The 14,450-nt window shown below is 38.0% G+C and overlaps 4 protein-coding genes across 4 annotated transcripts; 3 read left to right on the top strand and 1 right to left on the bottom strand. All coding sequences in view use genetic code 12, as the record gives it.

Annotated features, from left to right (window-relative positions):
- Positions 1-58: 58 nt before the first annotated feature.
- RJT20DRAFT_45323 (uncharacterized protein) lies at positions 59-2,528 on the bottom strand. Its single transcript, XM_064920209.1, has one exon. It carries the CDS (start codon positions 2,138-2,140, stop codon positions 218-220), a length of 1,923 nt encoding a protein of 640 aa, XP_064774612.1. The 5' UTR covers positions 2,141-2,528; the 3' UTR covers positions 59-217.
- Positions 2,529-6,031: 3,503 nt separating this feature from the next.
- On the top strand, positions 6,032-7,639 carry RJT20DRAFT_135284 (alpha-mannosyltransferase; the record flags this gene model as incomplete). Its single annotated transcript, XM_064918392.1, has 1 exon — positions 6,032-7,639. The coding sequence occupies one exon, from the start codon at positions 6,032-6,034 to the stop codon at positions 7,637-7,639; it is 1,608 nt and encodes a 535-aa protein (XP_064774613.1).
- A 2,298-nt stretch (positions 7,640-9,937) lies between these two features.
- RPC19 (DNA-directed RNA polymerase core subunit) lies at positions 9,938-10,330 on the top strand (the record flags this gene model as incomplete). Its single annotated transcript, XM_064920886.1, has 1 exon — positions 9,938-10,330. The coding sequence occupies one exon, from the start codon at positions 9,938-9,940 to the stop codon at positions 10,328-10,330; it is 393 nt and encodes a 130-aa protein (XP_064774614.1).
- Positions 10,331-11,864: 1,534 nt separating this feature from the next.
- On the top strand, positions 11,865-14,406 carry DBP2 (DEAD-box ATP-dependent RNA helicase). Its single transcript, XM_064917285.1, has 2 exons — positions 11,865-13,167; positions 13,953-14,406. Exons 1-2 carry the CDS (start codon positions 11,916-11,918, stop codon positions 14,306-14,308), a joined length of 1,608 nt encoding a protein of 535 aa, XP_064774615.1. The 5' UTR covers positions 11,865-11,915; the 3' UTR covers positions 14,309-14,406.
- Positions 14,407-14,450: the final 44 nt, after the last annotated feature.

A 14,450-nucleotide genomic window follows, 5' to 3' on the forward strand; every position in this document is an offset into this window, starting at 1 on the left:
GGAGGGTGTAGTGGTGGGAGGTGAGATTCCATGGAATACAGTTGCTAAGAGGGCGGAAATCGGAAAGAATGCAAAGTTCACCGATTTTGCAAATTCTCTGGATACTTTGGTTTTGGTTACTGGAATAGAGATTTGAAATAGGATTGGTTCTATTGGTCCTGTGATGTATATAGTAAATTTGTATTCTGTATTGGCTGCTAAAAAATTGTTTTCATTTCTATATCGTCTTGACATTGGACATTCGGAGCAATTTGATGTTCTCTATCATACCATTTAGACACTCCTGTAGATTGCTTAAATTGGCATTGTCACCACGAGTTTTAATGTAGTATGATGGCTTGACTTCAGCACACTGTTGAAGATATACAATCTCATGTAAGTGGTCCATGAAGCGAAGAGCCAATTTGAGAAACTTGCCATACTTTGTTGCATTGGCTGCTAAATTACTGAAATCACTGATGAGAAGTGAAAGCATCAAGTTTTTGATCAAATTCGACATTTCTACCTTCGTCATAGAATCTACCTTTTCAAGCCCAAGTTTGTTGTAATATTCAGAGAAACGGCTATCAACATTGACACCCGTTAACAATTTGGACTTATCACCTATCTGTTCATTGATACTCTTAATTTCGTCTTTAAGTTTCAGTATTTCAATTTTTTGTGCCTCTAATTGCTTTGTCAAACCATCGGTTGGTTTTGATAATTCATCATCAGCAACAGTCTGTATATCCTCTTGTACTTTATTCTTGGGGACCTTAAATTCATCCAGTGATTGTCTCTTATCGTTTTTAGCCTTTTCCCATTTAAACTCATTAACTAGTTCCGCGAAATTTTCCTTCAATTTGTCCAATTCTTTACTAAGAATCATGTTTCTAGCCTTCAAATCTTGATTCTGGCTATTCAATAACTGCTCATTTTCTTGTTTGTCGTTAAGCTTCATTTCTGAGAAGTCGACAGACTCAAGTGTAATATCTATGAGGTTTAAATTATGATCCTTGTCCTCTTCCTTATCTCCTTCCCTGTTGTTTTCCTTGGAAATTAACATCTCTAATTCTCTCAACCTGCTCTTTAACGCGTCATTTTCATCCTTGATTATTTGTGATTCATGTCTCAATGTATTCATCTCCTTTTCCAATCCAACTAATCGCTCGTTGTCAGTGTTCAGCTTTGCATCAGTGGTAATTTTCTGCACATGTGGCTCGGGTTCAATAACTGTGGATTGTAACTTTGAGTCGACTTCTTCTTGAGAGTGTGGAGGGGTCGTCCGAGGTGTATCTTGATCTATCGATGTGTGTCTTTCCATGGCGTGATCAATTTCCGTAATTCCTTTACTAAAACTTCCATTATGGTCAATGCGTCCTTTCCTTTCGCGGCCGACGTCAAGTGGTGCATTCAAGCTGAGATTATCCTCTTCGTCTGATGAATCGTTATTGATGGGTTTAATTTCTCTTCTGTAGGGAGTTTGAAATGTTTGCTTGGCCGGAATACTCTTTTCTGTCTGTTTTGATTGCTCCTTTTGTTCAATAAGTTCCTTTAACGAAGTTTTTATCTGGTCACCAAAGTTACTGTCTAACAATTTGACTACTCCACTGTATAAGTCATCCAAAGTATACTTCTCTTGATTGGCGTCGTCAAGGTTCACTCTTCTTAAAGAGTGGACCAACTCGTTTATAGTTTCATCATCATTTTTGGACTCGTCAATGTCTGGTAATATGTTTTCATGTGAGAATTTTCTCCATTTTGGATTTGTTCCTTGCTTTGGAAGTAATGGAGTCGAATGAGAAGAAAACAACGAAGACATGTTGGCGGCATTCCTCTTGCCATTTTCTGCTGGCTCGGTGTGCTGAGAACCTGGTTGCCCATTGGACTTCGACTGAAGAGGAGAAGTCAAAGGGTCATAACTTCTCTTATACGATTTTGCCAAGTTGGCTTTGTTCTTTTCTTTAGTTGTTGACTTTGGTATAGTATCTTTGTTCTCTTTGTCAATGACTTGTGCCAACTTGAGTAAAATAGAAGTGTCATGAAAGGTATGGTTTGCTCTTGGCGACATGTCAAAAGTAGTGGTAGTGATATCGGATTCACTTTCTTGAGAAAGGTGGAAATAAGATTCTGAAATAGGTTGGGAAAGGTCTTCTGTCATGGTGGTCAATTCCTTATTGGTTATGATATGTGCTTTCGATTGGTTATAATTGACTCTTTAACTAGGTCTTTTCGCTGGCTGTTTCAATTTGAATTGATAAAATGTCTAAATGCTTATTAATACCCTGCTGGAAGTTCTGATGATTGTCTTTGCTCAAACCTTTCTTCAATTCGAATCTCTTTATATCTTATCTCTTAATATCCTTAAATTGTTGTAAACGATCTCTTCTCTGAGATCAGGATGCTCTTTTTCAGGCTTCTCTTTTGGGACTTTTCTTTTATATAATCACTTCCCTAAAGTACTTCCGGTCACTAACACTCTTTCATAACAACTATATAATCCCAAAAAGTATAGAATAGATCACACTTCTCTGACCTTATGACTATCACTTTACCTTCTTCCACAGACAGATTCGTATGTTAGCGGCTGTTGTTTACAGGTTAAGTGCGTTTTTGTAAACAACACGAAAAAGAAACTGTAAAGAAAAATTGAAATTTCTGCCGAAAAGGGAATTCTGTTGAGGTTTATGAGTGGTAGCGCGGATCAGTGGGAAAAGAAGAAGAGAGGAGAGAGAAGAGATAAGTGTGAGATCTCGTTCTTATGGAAGAACGATTTGGGATGAAGACGATCGATGTAATTGAGGTTCCTGGAGGTATCTGTAAGATAAAATAGTGTTTGTCTGGGCTGCTCTTTCAATTAGTTCAATTTCTTTTAAATATGGAGTAAAACTGGCACTGGTTGAAGTACCAATAATACGCATTTCCTTTGTTCCTCACCTCACTACACATTTTGCACCCATTGCACAACAAAACAAGCAGATGACCTAATTCTACTCTTTTTACTAGATTTATCAAAAACTGATGTTTAACATATCGGCAACCTTTGCTACCCCTTACTCTACTCAATGTCCTATCATAAAATATATCGTTCGACTGGTTTACATGTCCATAATATGGTCCCTTTTCTTGCTATGAACACACAATGGAAATGGGACATCATTGCATAAGTTTTTCTCCCTGCCATTTTTATCCTCCTCCTGATGCGAGAGCTACAGCTTTTGATTAAGCTAGTATCCTCTACGTGATTTATGAAGATAATAGTATATTAAAAAACTTGTTGTAATAAAGCATGACTTTCAATTCTAGTGTTCTTCCAGGTTCATTGACAGCCTTGGTATCTATCCCGGAACAAATGATGACTCTTCAGTAATAAATCTAATAACAAGCTGACCCTACTTTCATCTTGTTATTAGGTTATACAACGCTACCAATCACTTCGATCATTGCATCAGTATAATGACAAACATGTTTGATTTATTTGTTCGTGATTCTTGATACATACATCCACAAGAGTCGTGTTATTCAATTACTAGTAACTGTGGGAAGGCTCGAGCTTTTCTAGTTACATCTATATACTATAGTTTGCATTATATCAAATGTCTTTGGTTGGAGTACAAAGTTACGTCAGGCGATCATGTTTGATTGATAAGGATCCATAAAAACCGACGATCACAAATGCTGTTCAAGCAACGCGAAAGAGTCACGAAGGTTTCGGTATATATGCATAAACTCTCTTGTAATTGTAATAAAGGGGGCTTTCTGAAGGAAATAAGTAAGTTTGTAGATAAAGTTTTTTTATTTGGTAACTTTCTGAGAAGGGCAAGATTCCGTATTTTATGTATGAATTATGTATGAAACAGTAAGCAACTTTTTTATTGTTTTTTAGATTTGCTTTTAACAGATGATGACATCAGTAAACTATTTCTACTTCTAAATCTGTATATATTTTCTGTACGTTTCTTTGTCAATTGGTGTTACTTTTGAGTATCGGTTTGAAACGTATAGAGGGGGGGTTTAAGTATGAAATAATCCGGACTGGTTTTACTTTTTTCATCATATGGTACAGTTCTTTCAATTTTATTCAAACTAATTACGGGAGCTATTTCAAACATTGGCCTCGGTAACAGCCTTATTTGGGTACTTTCCTTTTACTTGTCAAACTTCCACTGGCAAAAATGAATCATGACCCTGGCCAATGGCTATTCTAAATCTCAGCATTTCGATACCAGGAGGGTACCCCTGAACCAAATTGTCTTGCCAACCTCTACATTTGGCTTCACTAAAGAGAGTCACACAAAATCGGCTTCATTTAATGAATAATTGCAGCGAACCTGATGAATCTTTGTACTCTCATTACCCATCTAAGACGGTATTAAGCTCGCCGATATATATGACACATGTTGAAGCGATATCAGTTTTATCATTTAGGTGTTTTTAATCTAAAATATCTTTCTAGAACCCAACGGATATTGGGTGTCAAGCATCATACCGATATAAAATCAAAAAGAAACTTCATCTTTCTAATCCTTACTTACGATATTGGTAAAATATATATTCCTAAAAAAAACTATGTCTAGTAAAAAAAAGTAGGAAGAGAGAATTCAGCAGTCAAAATTAAATTCGGCACCCGCAACACATTGACAAACAAATGGACCACCGTTTTTAGACCAGCAGCCCTTGGGATTGTGACATTGGCCCTTTCCAGGAATACATGGCCTTCCATCACCAACGCAGCTAGTACACCTTATCTGGTTTAGCATTTTCTGGTGCTTCTTGCACCTCTATGGACCACAAAACCTTGTCATCAACAAGAACACCATCGGTACTAGCGGTGACAATAGGGAAAACAACAGCAATGGAAGCTAATAAAAGGGAAATCTCATCTTTGGGTTATCTTTGGTAGTTACTTCAATTTGTCTGCAATGCGGAATGAATTTGAAGATTCTTCTTCATATTTTATACTATTATTAATGAGGTCTTTGTCACATTTGTGTCATCATTCCTGGTTATTTTCATTACCACGGGGGAGCCATCAGGTCGAAGTGGAGAACGGCAATAACCTTATTTGTGGTTGAGCGCTCTAGAAGAGTATCCGACGACGGATTTAGCGCCGCCCATATTACACCACTTTAAGCAATTTTGAGCCTCAAAGGCTTCGAAATGCTATATGCAATGATATCCATGCCAGTCCCATCAATTAGTAATTCATTTGAACTCTAAATTCGAAGAAGTCTGGTGTTGCATCTATTTTGCAAATTCGAATCACGAGGCTGTCTTAATAAGAAAAGTTGACATTCAGCAAAGATTGAGCTAAGTAATGATATTTTGCATAACAATAGATAATCCAATAAGATTCCTCATCTTTTAAGTGCATAGAGGGGTGTCAAGATAAGAATAAAAATGAAACGAGAAAAGAAATTTGACCTCCCCGAAAACTGCTCATATCTTTATGTTGACCAATCTCAGAAAAGCCTATTTGGGCTCATGAATTGCCAGAATAGTAAAGGTCTCAAATGTTCTCTTCAAAGTTAAATACTTCTTTCTGCAAAGGTGAGAAACAATACCAATTGGAATCATGAAAATATAGGTGGTCTGCATAAAAAATAATATTACCTATAACGGAGAAGCAGCGGTTTCGATGATTAGAGCCGATCCTGATGGTTATGGGACCTATTTATACCAGGTTTGAAGGTTAATCGGGTATTCTTCTAGTGGGGTAGGGAGAACTATTTCATTCTTCAAGTATTTCATTTAAATCCTATTGCTTATGAGATAACAAGGATATGACAGAATAATGGAATGATGCTCCGCTAACGCAAATGTCGCTTCTGCATGGAACTAAATCACACGCGCGCAATTATTATTTTTAGAACCAGGCGTCACGTGAAACAATGATTGTAACTGTTCCCCAATTACCAAATAGATGTTGAAGTCTGACTTCAAACATAGTAAAGGTCATATCATCATTTGACCAACTAGTGTTATGAAAAGTTTCCACTTCCGTTTTAAGAAGAGAGCTCTTGCCATTCTTTCTTCCACAATATGTGTATCCATGGTACTTTTATTTAGATGTAACTTCGAAGTTCCAATTTCTATCCAGGCATTCATGTTTTGGTCAAGAACGACAGACATCGACTACAGCATATGTGACGCACGGGACATCGCTTGCATCTGTGATCTCTATTTTACAGACCTTCTTCAGAGGCAACAGCAACTGTCTATCTCTGAGTCCAGTGATAAACACCAGATTTTGCAAGGCGTCCGTAATCTACGGATTTTTGGAAAATGCTTCCTTGGAGTTAGCTCCGAAATACCAAAATATATTGGTGAAGTAGAGAAAACCATTTTTCCCATGTTCTCTCAACATCCGCCGAACTATGTCCGGTGGAACGGTGAGGAGAGTGAGCTACTTTTCACTACGAAATATTCAACTTCGACCACGGCAGACATTTCGTCTTCCCATAGTCCTTCTTTTTGGAGAAGAGCTCTCCATGGAATGAGTGGGAGAGGAATAGTGGTAAGTGTGGGTGAATCTCAAGTAGATGATGTTAGGAGATTGATCAAAGTTCTCCGTTTTCTAGGTAACGAACTTCCAATTCAAATTGTTCATAAAGGAGATCTTTCTCCAATTTCCCAAGATAAGATTGTGAAGAGTGGCAGGGGCACATTTGATAAGAAGTTGAATGCATTGGAGCAGGAAATCTGGTTTGTTGATTCAAGTCCATGTTTGCTGTCAGAGTATTTCAGCAGATTTACAAGATATAGAAATAAATGGCTTCCTGTCTTGTTTTCTTCTTTTGAGGAAATAATTTTAATGGATGCTGACACTGTTCCCGTCGTCAACCCAACCACGCTTTTACTGAACCCTAAGTTCGAGAGGACTGGAGCATTATTTTTCAAGGACAGGGCTTTATTGGAGAAAATGTGGTCATCGGAGGCTGCACTCTTTAAAAGTTTATTTCCAAGCCAGTTAGAGCAGATTCTTTTTGGAATGGAAATTAAAACCAAAGGAATATTTGAAAACACCTTCTTCAAGCTAAAACGCCGACATCTCATGGAAAGCGGCGTGGTGGTCATAAATAGAAAAAGTCATTTAAGTGGCCTTTTAATGGGTTGTCATTTACATATGTGGCTGTTAACTAGTGAACCAGTACATGGTGATAAGGAACTATTTTGGCTTGGCCAACTTTTATCTGGAAACACAGCTTTTGAATTTTCAGATAAGAATGCGGGAGCAATTGGAAAGCTTCATTGTCAAGGCAAAATCAAAAGCATTTGCTCCACGCAAGTAGCTCACTTTAGTGATGACGGTGAATTACTTTGGATTAATGGTGGTCTTAGTACATGTAAAAAAGATACAGCTTGTTATGATTACTCACAAGTTAAAGAACTAAGAAAAGAGTTCAGCTCGTGTGAATCATTAGATTCCTACTATAAAAGTCCTATTACAGCTCAAGCTGCTTTGATTGTTAACCACCGTAATCCATCAGCCTTAGAAAAGCTTCGGCCATCATTCGGATGGACACAGAATCCAAATTTGGGATGTTTAGGGTACTTTTGGTGTGCCAAAGGTTTGGTCGAAAATGTAAGAGAGACTGAATTAATTCTATTTAATAATACATTTATAGAATACTTGGAAACAATTGCAAATGTGTGGTGATATTTTGCATAACAATAGATAATCCAATAAGATTTCTCACCTTTTAAGTGCACAGAGGGGTGAATTCAAGATAAGAATAAAAACGAAACGAGAAAAGAAATTTGACCTCCCCGAAAACTGCTCATATCTTTATGTTGACCAATCTCAGAAAAGCCTATTTGGGCTCATGAATTGCCAGAATAGTAAAGGTCTCAAATGTTCTCTTCAAAGTTAAATACTTCTTTCTGCAAAGGTGAGAAACAATACCAATTGGAATCATGAAAATATAGGTGGTCTGCATAAAAAATAATATTACCTATAACGGAGAAGCAGCGGTTTCGATGATTAGAGCCGATCCTGATGGTTATGGGACCTATTTATACCAGGTTTGAAGGTTAATCGGGTATTCTTCTAGTGGGGTAGGGAGAACTATTTCATTCTTCAAGTATTTCATTTAAATCCTATTGCTTATGAGATAACAAGGATATGACAGAATAATGGAATGATGCTCCGCTAACGCAAATGTCGCTTCTGCATGGAACTAAATCACACGCGCGCAATTATTATTTTTTGAACCCAGGCGTCACGTGAAACAATGATTGTAACTGTTCCCGAATTACTCAAATATTGATGTTGAAGTTTAATTTAAACAAGAGGATAACTACGCTTGTTTGCCGAGCTTGAAACATTTGCAATTTTGAATACGAGCTCACTAATAAGTACATAGCAGCTTGCCCATTCCGTTTTGGACGTCAATCATTACTGTATGTGGGACTGACATTTAATGCATTTCAAATACCATACAGAATATGTGCATCAATAGAGATAATGATCTTTGGCTTGTTCGGTGTTCCATCCGATATCATACATTTCTCTTCCTTATTCCAAACATCTTCCTATGTGACTGTGGCAGTTACGCCAAACACTTATTAACGATGGTCGCGCCAGATACAAGGAACCTTCATTGATTTTTTATCCTCTAATCGTCCTCGAGCTACGACATGCGAGCTTATTGACTCCTTATTGGCTAAGCTGATAAAAGTTGATAACGCCTTTCGAACTTGACCTTAGCATTAAGAAAGCTTCTTGACCTCTGACCACGCACTCGTACTCCAATTTAAAAGTATATTGAATAGATCCTATACGTTGTGTTGACCTGAAGGGTTGAAAGTGCGAATTAAAGCGTCCTTAATGAAACCGTAAATTCACGCTCTAGACGTTCTAGACGTTAAGGTCAGATGAAGCAAGCCCTAAGTACAATATTAACGATGTTCTTGAACTTCTTCAAATTAGATAAACGAAACTAATAATCTAACTTACTCTGAGGCAGTTCACTAAGAATAATGAAGTCAAATTCTTAGTTCTGTGCAAGCGAATGAGCGAGCGATGAGAGCTTTAATTGAAGCCAAAACATAAAATATTCTTCTTGGTCGTTATCCTTTGTATTTTTCTCGAGCGATTTGAACTCCTCAGAAATTTGCTGCTATGCATCTCACTAGAACCTGATGACATTAGCTTAGAAAAGGATCTATCTACACTTGTAGTGGACTTGTTGACACGAAATAATAATGTTGATAGAATAGGAAGTTTCACCGATCTAGTGACGTCTTACTGATCTCTTCAAGAGAAAGGTTGACAACGGTGGAAAATGGATGCTGTCTAATTGAAAATTATCGATCAATAGGGCAATTGATTGGTATTGGACGGATGAAATCTGATTTTCTGGATCAACCAGTTGGGCACCCTCTGTCCAATTGATAGAAACACACAAATAGTATGCACTTGGAATAATGGCCACTGCTCGAGTTTAATCTGGGACTCTAGGTGTTGACAGTATTGTGAGTTGCCTGGTATTCCAAATCGAGAGCGGAGTTCTTAGGGAGATATCGACTGTTTTTAGTACATAGGAGCCCTCTTTCCAGATGTATAGTGATTATTGGCAAAGGGGACAAATCCGGCACATTATCGATGGATTAGTGACAAATACCTTACAACGCAAGCGGCTACGTGTATCTAGAAAGTGAAGAGAAGGCATCTAGAGTAAGTAGAACGACGCGCTGGCTTGTAGCGCAAAAAGCTCAAATAGTAATAGTATGACTGAATAGAATATTCATTACTCTAAATAAACGGGTTGTTGTCTGTTAACTTCACCTTCCTTCCTTGACTCCACCCTGTATAAAAATTCTCAACACATGTGCTCTATCCGGTTTACACACGACCCTTCAATGATGGCTTCTAAAATTTTTAAGATCAAAGTTACTAATGTTTTATACCATTTAAACGGCGTAGAATAGGCTATAACAACGAGAATAATACAAGATGGCGGATACTGCTGAAGACGTCCACATGACCGAAGAAAAGGTCGAAGAAGAACAACAGGAACAAGAATACGATTTGGACAAAATCAAGTTGTTACCTGGTGCTTCTGAAGATGGAACTGCTGCTTCATTCCAAATTATCGATGAGGACCATACCTTGGGAAATGCCTTGCGTTATATCATCATGAAGAACCCAGAAGTGGAGTTCTGTGGTTACTCCATTCCACATCCTTCGGAGAATAAATTGAACATCAGAATCCAAACTTATGGTAACATTTCCGCCGTGGAAGCATTGCATCAAGGTTTAGACAATTTGTCTGAATTGTGTACTGTTATTGAGGACAAATTCAGCGAGAAGATCGAAGCAGGCGGATACAAGACCACTGAGCCATAATTCCACAACAACGGGGTTACTATAAGAGTTAGTCACTTAGATTCCCCACAAGGGAGAAAAAGCTAACATCCGAATAATACCAAACGATGGACTCTGAGTCTTTGAGGTGGGTAGAATGTCCATCAGTTCAACAATCTTGGAATAATTAAAGTTCAAAACACTTTTCAATTCCATTCACCAAAACTTGAAATGAATTGACATTTGTCAATTTCAATGAATCATTTCAAATAGTGCATTCTTCAATTTCCAATTTGCATCTCGGCTTGAATACAAGCCGAACTTCCATTTTCCACATTATTGCTTCTAATTTCTAACTTTTTACATAGATAGAATAATGTTTTGTAATATATTTTTCACTTTGTTCACAACTTTGCCTCGCAAGAGGACATTTGCTATGTCAATCAAGCTGTCGGATGAAATGATAGATCATCAGGCTGTATGATATAGCCCATAATTGTTGTCTTAGACTTATTAATTTCTCATATGGCTCCATTATGGGGTCCATTTCTTCAGGCCCTTATGTATCCTTACGTATTAATGGCGTATTTTTTTCCCACTAAATAAAAAAAAAAGCAAAAGAAACAACAGTACTAATACAGGAACGGTAGCTTGCAATTCATATATGAAGAGTAATGAGACACAAGATTTGAGGTTTCGAAGAGGAGAAAAAGTGGGTTAGCCTTTAGAGACATGAGTGAACTTCTTAGAAGAGGATTTTTCATTGCTTGCAATGATAACCTAACAATAGTTAAGCTAGCAATAGTTAAACCGTCGGAGTTGGGTTTTTTTCACATTTAAGTACATTTTACCAAATTAATTCTAAAAGTTAGGAAGTCCCATATCTTATATAATAAATAATTTGCAATATAAAATTACTTTTAAGCAAAGTATGCCTATTGTGATCTGAAATCAGATTCCATTAATACACACTTAGCCATACCAACCTTATCACATCCATATCCTTTTATGCTCACACAACTTTTCCTATGCGTACTCCACACTCAAAGTACTACACATTCCATGAGTTTCATCACATACATAAGACAAAACATAAACGATTGAAAGCTTCCATAATTTACAGATAGCACTGACATTGCATATATATTCGCGTTTTCTTATTTATTGCCTTAAGTGAATGAAAGGACAAGAAAGGTGTCTTCCAATGGTTTTATAATATTTATTTTAATATTAATACATTAATATTAAAATTAATACATTTTAGCCTATCCTGTCACTCCTCCTCTCTATTCTCTCCACGATTACAACATTTGCATATAGAAGCATTGAAATAGAGATCTTTTTTCGCCGTCTTCTTCTCTCTCTCTCTATCTCTCACTCACACACATACTCTCACCCCCACCCATTTAACACATATTCCCTGCCGTTGAATTATCCTTCCTGATTAGGCAATCTACCTCATCACCATCGCTTAAAAAATTGCTTTTAACCCACAAAAAATTTTTTTTTCGCTACTATAAAGGATTAGCCATGTCCGCATCAAATATTTACAGTTGAATACTCTTCTCTTCTTCTTAAGAGAGTTTATCAAGGTTCCCAGTAATCACATCAAAAACCACTTAATAAGATGTCTTTCAACTACAACAACGGTGACTACAGAGGTGGCAGAGACCAATCCTACGGAGGAAACGGCGGCCAAGGTGGCTACAAGAGCAACAACTACGGAAGACAATCTGGTGGTTACGGTGGCTGTGGCGGGAGAGGCTACAACGACAGAGTCGAATTGACCACTCCAGAGTGGGATCTCGAATCTCTTCCAAAGTTTGAGAAGAATTTCTACGAGGAAAACCCAGCTGTTTCCGCTCGTTCTGAGAAGGAGATCGCTGACTTCAGAAAAGAGCACCAAATGAGTGTTATTGGTGACAACATCCCTAACCCAATTACCACCTTCGACGAGGCTGGATTCCCAGACTACGTTTTGAAGGAGGTTAAGGCTCAAGGTTTCCCAAGCCCAACCGCCATTCAATGCCAAGGTTGGCCTATGGCTTTGAGCGGTAGAGATATGGTTGGTATCGCTGCCACTGGTTCTGGTAAGACTTTGTCCTACTGTTTGCCAGCTATTGTGCACATCAATGCTCAACCATTGTTGAGTCCTGGTGATGGTCCTATTGTTTTGGTTTTGGCTCCTACCAGAGAGTTGGCTGTCCAAATTCAACAAGAATGCTCCAAGTTTGGTGCCTCTTCTAAGATCAGAAACACTTGTGTCTACGGTGGTGCTCCAAAGGGTGCCCAAATCAGAGATCTTGCCAGAGGTGTTGAGATCTGTATCGCTACTCCAGGTAGACTTATTGATATGTTGGAGATGGGAAAGACTAACTTGAAGAGAGTTACTTACTTAGTTTTGGATGAAGCCGATAGAATGTTGGATATGGGCTTCGAACCTCAAATCAGAAAAATTGTTGACCAAATCAGACCAGATCGTCAAACTTTGATGTGGTCTGCTACTTGGCCAAAGGAAGTCCAAAACTTGACCAGAGACTACTTAAACGACCCTATCCAAACTACCATTGGTTCTTTGGAATTGGCTGCTTCTCACACTATCACACAAATTGTCGAGGTTATTTCCGAATACGAGAAGCGTGACAGATTGGTTAAGCACTTGGAAACCGCTACTGCTGACCAAGACTCTAAGGCTTTAATCTTCGCTTCCACCAAGAGAATGTGTGACGAAGTTACTTCATATTTGAGAGCCGACGGATGGCCTGCATTAGCCATTCATGGTGACAAGCAACAGAGTGAGAGAGACTGGGTCTTGAAGGAGTTCAAGTCCGGTAAGTCTCCTATCATGGTGGCTACTGATGTTGCTGCCAGAGGTATTGGTATGTTTATTTTATGATTTTACGATTACTAACGACTTTTTTATTTAGGTATTCTTGGGTTATTATGGGAAAATGAGGAACATAGAAGAGTATTTTCATGTCCTTGCATTTGCAAGTCGACTAATACTCCTGTGGTCTAATCATATGAGTCTGCTCTACTGGAGTATGAATAGCAATACGGAACAAGCGTCAACAAAGGAATGGAAAAGAAAAGAAAAGAAAAAAGAAGAAGAGGTGATCTGAAAGTGCTGGCCATTTTCGAAAACAGATCCTCCTCAAAATCGACGCAGAGAGAGAGTAATTTATTTCATATTTTGGAAAGCATTTAAAACGATCTATAATGTTGAGATCTCGAAAGGCAGAGTAAGAATTCAGAAAGTTCTTGAAAAGGATGGAGTGGGTTAGCAAAGCATTAACAGCCTTGAGCAAAGCTAACAACGCGAATCATCACTAAGGGACCATTAGGAATGAAACTTGAATAAAGCAGCCTAGGGAAGAACGAGTTTACTGTGTCTCCGTAACAAATTTCATTTGTTATTGTGATGATAGTATGAAAAGTTGTTTCTTGAGATTGAATGTTATATATATGTGCTTTTCTCAGTATGATAATCAATAAATGAATCCTCTCTAATTTTTTGTTTCAATTCGTCTTCGTCCTGAGGGTCCTGGACATTTGTCAAGGATCCCACGATTGACTTTACTTTTGTAGTGACATCACAAGAATATCATCCTAAATTTAAGAGGTCGCTTATTTGCATAGGCCTGATTACTAACAATTATTTTAGATGTTAAGGGTATTAACTACGTTATTAACTTCGACATGCCAGGTAATATCGAAGATTACGTTCACAGAATTGGTAGAACAGGTAGAGGTGGTGCTTCCGGTACTGCTGTATCTTTCTTCACCGATGCCAACTCCAAACTTGGTGGTGACTTGTGTAAGATTATGAGAGAAGCCAAGCAAACTATCCCACCTGAGTTGCAAAGATTCGACAGAAGAAGTTTCGGTTCCCACATCAGATATGGAGGTGGACGTGGTGGCCGTGGTGGACGTGGTAGAGGCCGTGGTGGGTACGGTGGTGGTAACAGGGGTTACCAAACCGGTTCCAACAGTGCTCCAATGGGTAACCGTCGTTTCTAAATTTGGTATAGATCTATAGAGTCAAATTTTCTTCCTAGAGTTATTGCATTTTTATTTCGTCTAATATTTATTTCATATACATGATTTGCTATAGTCTTGTTGTATATAATTCTAAACAAGTAGTCGTGCATGGTAATTAACG

The sequence above is a fragment of the Scheffersomyces xylosifermentans genome, assembly GCF_036884685.1.
Source record: "Scheffersomyces xylosifermentans strain CBS 12540 chromosome Unknown RJT20scaffold_4, whole genome shotgun sequence".
NCBI classification, from domain to species: domain Eukaryota; kingdom Fungi; phylum Ascomycota; class Pichiomycetes; order Serinales; family Debaryomycetaceae; genus Scheffersomyces; species Scheffersomyces xylosifermentans.